The sequence below is a fragment of the Colletotrichum fioriniae genome (genome assembly GCF_027942845.1).
Source record: "Colletotrichum fioriniae strain IMI 355084 chromosome Unknown scaffold_7, whole genome shotgun sequence".
NCBI lineage: Eukaryota > Fungi > Ascomycota > Sordariomycetes > Glomerellales > Glomerellaceae > Colletotrichum > Colletotrichum fioriniae.
Window position 1 is genome coordinate 2,514,331 of NW_027076843.1, and position 7,690 is coordinate 2,522,020.

The 7,690-nt window shown below is 52.7% G+C and overlaps 2 protein-coding genes across 2 annotated transcripts; both read right to left on the bottom strand.

Moving 5' to 3' along the window:
- Positions 1-139: 139 nt before the first annotated feature.
- On the bottom strand, positions 140-1,063 carry N0V96_006815 (uncharacterized protein; the record flags this gene model as incomplete). Its single annotated transcript, XM_053196379.2, has 1 exon — positions 140-1,063. The coding sequence occupies one exon, from the start codon at positions 1,061-1,063 to the stop codon at positions 140-142; it is 924 nt and encodes a 307-aa protein (XP_053046242.1).
- Positions 1,064-6,017: 4,954 nt separating this feature from the next.
- On the bottom strand, positions 6,018-6,941 carry N0V96_006816 (uncharacterized protein; the record flags this gene model as incomplete). The annotated part of the gene is made up of 1 exon (XM_053196380.2): positions 6,018-6,941. One exon carries the CDS (start codon positions 6,939-6,941, stop codon positions 6,018-6,020), a length of 924 nt encoding a protein of 307 aa, XP_053046243.2.
- Positions 6,942-7,690: the final 749 nt, after the last annotated feature.

Sequence of the window (7,690 nt, forward strand, 5' to 3'; positions counted from 1 at the left end):
TCAGCCCATCCAAACCGACCCCACCAAGTGAACCTCTTGAGAAAAACCATTGCGCCCCCCAGACCTTGCCGTTTTGTAATGTAATTCCAAAAAAAAATGAAATGGAGCCGAACGCGCCGTTGTGTATCGCGCAGCCGCTTTACATGACCATATTGCTGTCAGCTTCCATCATGTTGGCTGGTTCTACAGCTGCGGGAGACTCGGTCGCAAGCAACGTCTCTTGACCGTCAAAAGTGGGAGGCGAGCACTGGAGGTTTCGCATAGCGCCCTCAGCGTCCCTGCTGACAAGGCGGCCTTGACGGAGATCCTCTGCGAAGAGGAAGAAACCCTCCGCGGCTTCGACTAGGTACGATTGTAAGCCCTTGCTCTCCAGTCGAATGATGGCGGAGGAAACAGGGTAGTGGTTCTCAATGAATCGGGCCCATCCGCGTGCCGCGGCCTGGATGTGTTGGTCTTCGCTAATACGTCTCCAGCCAATGCCGAGATGCAGTGTGAATTGATCGACGATCGGTTGCGCAGAGCTCTCCGATGAAAGAGTTGTGGATGTAGATGCCAGCGCTGGCTGGGCGGCATGGAGATTTGGCATGACGGCCTGGGTGAGGCGTTGGGATTTGTTGCTGCGTAGAGATGGGCGTTCTTGCTGCTCGTGGAGACGTGTGATGGCCTCTTGTGTTTTGCGAGCGTCGTCTTGCGCAGCCTTCTCTTCGACCCAGGTGCCAGATTGACTGCCAGCATCCGCCACGTAGCTACCCTTCTTGATGAGAACCATACCAGGGCCGTACTCCCACTCTTCTTCGGGTTCTTTGGGTGCGGTATGGGGTTCAGGCTCGTCGGTAACCAGGTTGGGGGCAGCCTCGTCGCGCGAACGTTTGCGACCAGCGACTCGAAGGCTTCCGGCGGGCATTGCCGGCGGCGCAGGGCAGCGTTTGAAGGCGTTGGGCTGACCAAAGGGCGCGGCCTGGGCAGAGTATGGTTCCATGCCGAAGCTCGCTTGATGGGCTGGTTGGGGAGGGAGAGCCATGACGGGGGAGCCAGCGGAGAAGGAGTGACCGAAAGGAGACATGGCTGTATTGTTAGACCTGCGCAAGGTAAGTTCAAATCTCAGATTCAAGTAACTCTTTTACGAATCACGATGTGTTAGTAATTGAGCAAGACGTTGGTCGCAAAGTCTAGTGGCTGGATAGTTGTGTTGTGTGGGAGGATTTGAAGACAGTCGTCTGGCGAGGCGGTTGTAATGGTTTTGAAAAGATGGCGACTGGGTGGTGATGAAAGGTGGATGGTAATTGGTAGGATGAGATGGCTAGACCCGAGTGATGATGGGTTGGAGCAGGTTGGTTGAAAGAAGGAAGAAGCTGTTCAGGACCAGACGGGAGACTGAGCAGTTAATGGAAGAGTGGGAAGGCGTCTGACGAGATGGCAGGAAGCAGACATGCAAGAGTTCAGGTTGGTATGTGTAGCAGGAAGGAGGTTGAGGTTGTCCCAGAGACAAAGACTGGACGAGTTGCGGCAGGAGAGTGGATGAACTGTGGTAAGGAAGAGGGAAGGAACGCGCCGCCAGTAAGAGGTGGGCGAGAGAAGAAGGAGCTATCCTTTTGTATCCTACAAGGTCAATTGAGAGACGGAAGGAAAACGCAAGCAACGGGTAAGAGGCAGGAAAGGGCCGACGAAAAGGTTTGGACCTGGAGGGTTGGATGCGTGGTAGACAAGGGAACGCGGCCGTCCATTTGCGAGCCGCCCTACCCCCGGTACCCCGGTCTCACCTCAGGAAGTGTCGTTGCGCGGCGGAGAGACGCTCAGCTTCCAAACTAAGTGCAGTCCAGGTCTGTACGAAGTGTGTACGTACCCGTCGAGCCAAGGAGGGAAAGCACAGCTCCAGGATGGCAAGAGAGTTTGGGCGTATCACAGATCATCTTGAGCACGGGCGCACCTCTTGGCTCATCTGAGAAGAGACTTTCATAATGCGTGGAGAACGCAGGCAAATGTTGGTACTCTGGTCTCCACCCATCAGCCCAGTTCTCCCCATAGAGTTAGCACCAGTCAGTCGCGCTTGTATCTGCAAACGAGGCACGCAAGGCAAACTTGTACCTTGTTCCCAACGCGTCCATGCCGAATCAGGGCTGGCTGGGACACATGCTTGCCCGCAGTTGCTACAGCTGCAGCCCATCGTCGCATTGCGCGCCTCGCTACGATAGATCCATGGACTTTGTAACTACCCACGCTAGGTACATGATGCACCCCCGTTTGTCGAATATTCGCTTCTCCGCGGCCTCGATAGTTGGAAAGTGAGACTGCTTCCTTGGCTTCCTTGGCTTCCTTGGCTTCCTTGACTTCCTTACCTACCGCTGGGCCTCTGTGCGGGCACAGAGTGTCTTCCGTCAATATTCCATCCAGTTAATTGTTGATCTCTAAAGCTTGAACGCAATTGTTCTCTTAGTATGTATGTAGTTGTATGTCAAGCTTGATGGAGTCGGGCGGGTGCTCTTGGTAGTTGAACGCGTTGAGGCTTGTCAGAGCCAGCCATTGTCGTAGTTCAATCTCGTGAACGGCGACTTCGTCCCGTGCCTCGCCGGGGATGGCTCCTGCTGGCCTGATACTGGGTAGCCTCTTTCCCTTTATGGTCGTTTGCTATGTACTTGTGCCTCGGTGGTGACTTGCCAACTTCCCTCCGGGCGATGCCTTCCCTCCAACTGGCTGCTGCGATTTGGACGGTTGCCAATGGAGGGAACATACATCCCGTTAAGTTGAAATAATGTACTCTTCCAAGCGAATCTCAGAACGTCTGTCGGGCTATAATACCGTCAACCAGGACTCCATCTGATGATTAACAATGTTGCGCCTGGATCCCACCGTCATTCGCATAACTCTCTCAGAAGTAAAGCAATATGAACGTCAGCGCAAGGCACAGGATCGCAGTGGTCGAGGCAACAATACCCTTCCGAGTCTACAGTCATCTACGAGTAGCCTTACACACTTGTCGCCACAATTACGCTTCTTACCAGACAATGTTCTGTCCGATCAAGAGAGTACCGAGATATACAACAGTCCAACCGCTGTTGACCATGACGATGGCGATTATGACACTGTTGTCGAGGACAGTGAAAAGATGGACACGTCCTCCAGTGATAACGAAGACGAAGGAGAAGGAGACGAAAACGAGTCGATGAGAGATACCTACGAGGGCCGGTTACAGGGCCTCGACACCCCGAGGCTATCACTCCCTCTGCCTTTCTCCGCGACAGCAAGAGTAACAACAGCAACGAACCACCCTGGGACTGTATGTTGTCGTTCCTGGGTTTCGCATCATCTAGCAGTTACGCTGACCTTGGCCACCGGACAGATCATTCGGCTGCCAAGGGGCTTGCAACATAGCGAACCAAGACGCACTGCATATTTGGCACCGGAAACACTTTCGACACGGGCAGCCGCAGTCATCTCTCGACAAAACGATCTATCAACGAGAGTGACTTTACGTCAAGCCCCACTCCACGATAACGATGCGATGAACACATGGCAGCCACATGCTCTAGGTGACCTGACCGAAGCTCAGCAGCATGAACGACTGCAGCCACCATTTCTGCCGAGTATACCAAGTCCTTCCCCGAGATCACCTCGACATGGTGAGAGGACGCATATCCCCACTGGAGGGTTTGCTCACGAAGTCATCCGACAACTCGGCGTCACGGTGGGTTCGGAAGGGACAGGTGAACAAGGAATGACCGTGCAGCGTCTTGCGGCACCTGCCCAAGATGGACGAGATGAGGTAAACAATCCGGGGGATTGACAGAAGGCGGGGCGGCGGGAGGAGGGACTCGTTGAAGAGCCGCTCGGGTTCGCCTAATAAGCAATAACACTTGCATGAATAGGTAATCATATCGGTAGAGACTACCGTATGGGGGCGGCTAGTTGGGCGAAGAAAGGTTGACCAACAAACAGAGAGATGAGAGTGTGGTTTGATGAGCCGTATAGAAAGGCGTTTGTAGTATAAGTACATCAGCTGAAGCGGCTGCTTAGACATGATAGACATGAGACATTGTGAGACTTCCCAGATCCCAGCCTGTGAGTGTCGCAGACTATGGAATGTGCTTGTTAGACCTTGGTCGATCTCGGACTTCTGGAGAACTTCCATCATTCCATAAGATACCGTGCTGATGCCGATAATATCTCAATTCCTGAACAGCTGTAATTATCTTCCAAAGCTAGAGACCTCGACCGGTCTTTCCGTTGGCCCGAGTGATCAGCCAGTCTAGCAAAGCCACACGACGTGCTCCAACTCTGGGGCAACAGACTTGTGATTGACGACGAAGAAAAGGGGAAGGAGGCCATGGCCGAATGAGCCCGTCGACACTTCTCTCTGCAGCTATTATTCCTTACCAAACAGTTCTTGGTCTAAGAGGACGGGCACAGTGGTAGCTAGATCGGCATAGAGGGCTGCTTGATTCATTGGTGTTGATGGAACAAAGAGGCTTAGGTTTCTTGTGTTCACTGTGCTGCATAGAAGACCTATTTCGCTTTCTTTACGATACATAGATATAATTTACCCACAGGAGGTCCATATGTTTTGTCCGCATAAGCCGACGAGAAGAGGCGAGTTATTCAAATATTCGGCATCCACAAAGTCAGACGAGACCAAGGCTTCATCACAAAATCACTCAAGGCCGGAAAGGATTATTGGTTCGTGATGTTATTACACATCTAACAAATACAGTCATCGCCTCATCTCAGTCATCCCAAATATGCCGTCATGCTCCCAGTGAATTTCCGCCACAACTTCTGGGGCCATGGCACCCAATGCTTTTTGCTTCCCTATTTTGCCTCATGATGAAAATGAACAAACCAGAAGAAAGATTTAACAGGGAAAAACGACCGCTGTCCCCAAAGCTCCTCGCAATGCATCATGAGATTTTCCAGGCCGAGCCATATAAATGCCACAAAAACTCCACTTCAAAATGTCCTGAACCTATGTCTATCATTTCTCTTTTGCTTCCCCAATAATGCATGTTGGATAATGCTCTCCCACCAGGTAAATTTGTAATGTGATGCCAGAATACAAAATCGAAGTGGGAATGTTTGGCAAACGCCGAGAAGGGTGGAGAGGGAATTGGTATCATGGCTTTGCTTTAGCACAAAAAAAAATATGAAAAGGAAAAAGAAAAAGCGAGAAGCTAGCTGGAGGTGCTGCTAGCTCTGCGCACTTCAATGTTGACATCTTTGGGCGAACCTCCCATGCTAAAGACTCGATGCAAGAGGCTACGCTTCGTCATGCTCGTCCGTCGGTATTGGTAATCAGCGTCGCACGGGTAAGGCAGAATCGGGCTGCTTTGCTGGCTTTGCCGCTCAAGCTCGGCATCCCATCCATAGAGATCCTCGTCGAGTGCGGCATGGCAATACGATGCAGGCTCATCGTTAGGCATTGCAACGGCCTCATCCTCTGGTGGAGGATGAACGTTGATGCCCAGCAGGTTCGAAAAGTCCGTGAATGGGCAATCGATTGGCGGAGATGCGGGCAAGGGCAGCTCGCTTGCATCGATCTCCTTGGCAGCTAACTCGTCGGTGAAACTTCTGCCAGTCGGTTCACCAGAACTTCCTGTTACAGCCGCAGGTATGGCTGTAGTGGGTACCGCAGGAGAAATAATTCCCATATTGTGAACAGAAATCGGCTTCAACTTGGCGTCTTCAGATATCTCCGTAGTGATCCTCAGGGGAGCGGGAGTGTTGGTTCGCGATCGAACTCGAATAGGGCGTCGTACCATCCAAGGTCGTGGGTTGTGGTAAGCGCTAAATTCCTTTGCGGCCATGCCACCTTTGCATCCACCATTGTTGATGTATTGTGGACCAGCAAAAGCAACCTTCTTAATTTCACTGCCGGCCTCTGACGCCGCGAGAGGTAGTCGTTTGCCTGGATGAGGCTCCTCCCACGGGTTGAAAAGGTGACGGACACGTGAGAAGCCGTCCAGAGGGAGGTGAGAAGATGATGTCGCTGGTGTGGTGGATGTAGTTGATGGCATGACCTCTGGTTCCTATAAAGGGTTGCTCTGGCTGGCTTCAGCCATTGTGACGTCCCCGTCGGTGACCGGGGCCGATGATGTCGGGTTGTTTCGTCGGTTAGAGCGGGATTTGCGATGCAGGCCCAACTTGGCGCCAACTTTCTTCCACCCGTTGTTGTGTGCAGTTAATGCCCGTTGAAGTCCACCCGGAGAAGTGCTGAATGTCCAGTCTGAAGTTGGCGGAGTAGTGGGAGGAGTCATTGGCTCTGTACCAGGAGAAACAGCGCTTCCACTATCATCTGTCAATCCCTCGCGTTCAGCGTGTTCGCCCGACGCAGAAGCCGACCGACTTGTGGCACCACTGCGACCCAAAGTCAGCTGGGGTAGGAACTTGGGAGACTTCACGGGCTCTTCTGACCTAGCCCCAGCACCCTCGGCCCGGAGGCGCAGGCGACCAGGTCGCCCTTCGTCCTCCGCTGTACGACAATCGCCATGGCCCGGTTGGACCGACTCGATGAAGGGCACAAGTACAGAATCGTTCATGAGCTCGTAGACGATCCTGACGGCGTCGTCGAGTTCACTTGGAGGAGGTGGGGTCGAGGAGCAGTCTAGGTTCGTAAGATGATTCCGCACGGGTGAAGGAAGATTGACCTCCCGCGGCGCGTATGGGATGATGTATGCTTGCATGAGCTTCTCCCACAACGAGCAGACATGCTCTTTGCCATCTCCGATCCATTCCTGGTTGGTGATGATTTGCTCGTATGCCTTGCGGTATCTGTCGGCGTCCATAGTGAATTCCAGGGTTTCCAGGCAGTGGTTCTGAGAAAGGTATGCCATAAATGCTGCCAGTGTCCATGGCGGCGTAGAGATATTAGAGAGAATTTCCGAGAGAGTCGGTGGTGTTAAGATGACGGCGCCGGGCATCAAGGCCCCGCTGGTGGGTCTCGACCTCGACATGATCGTGGTGTATTCCCAGTCCAGGACAGCTGAAGCCGGACTGGGTGGTGACAGTTCCCTCTCGGGTGACGGTGAAGGACTCAGGTATATGGGGGGAGTGCTTTCTTATCCTGGACCTTTTCATTTCCACGCCAAGTTCTTGTGCAGAAAATATTGCAGTTGCCAAAAGTCGCTGATCAAAGGATAGCAGCCGACTGGAGTTGGAGGGCAGTCCTGTGTGCCTAGAGTTGTATCGATGACCCCATAGAAGGCGTTTGTTGTCGCAGATAACTACCGTGAGTGCAGCCTTTCTTCGGTTGAGACGAATTCGGGTCGTCTTCCACGGCACAATTTCCTGGGCGAAAGTCTCGGTAAAGTGACCAAATCCTGCTACTTATTGCACAAGTGGGTACAGCGAGTTGAGTAGCGCTAATCGTCGATCGAGTGAAGATTATCGATGTGGTGTAAAATGCTTATTGTTGTGTGTTGAGTCCAAAAAGAGCGAGCACAGCTTAGATCGTAGGGAGCTGTTGTGCAGGAAAGGACGGGGCCCACGGGAGGTATATAGCCCAGAGCGTTGTAGATAAGGGCGCTATGTTCAGGCGGGCTTTGGGAGGAGGCTTGCACTAAGACAAGATTGGAGACGCTAGAAGTGTCTTGGTGACGGGAATGGAATTGACTCGTCGCAATCGGCAATGAGTGTGCAAGATGCTGCTTGCAGAATGTCGCAGACGACAGTCAGTTAGCAGTAAGAGTGCAGCGAAGCCTCG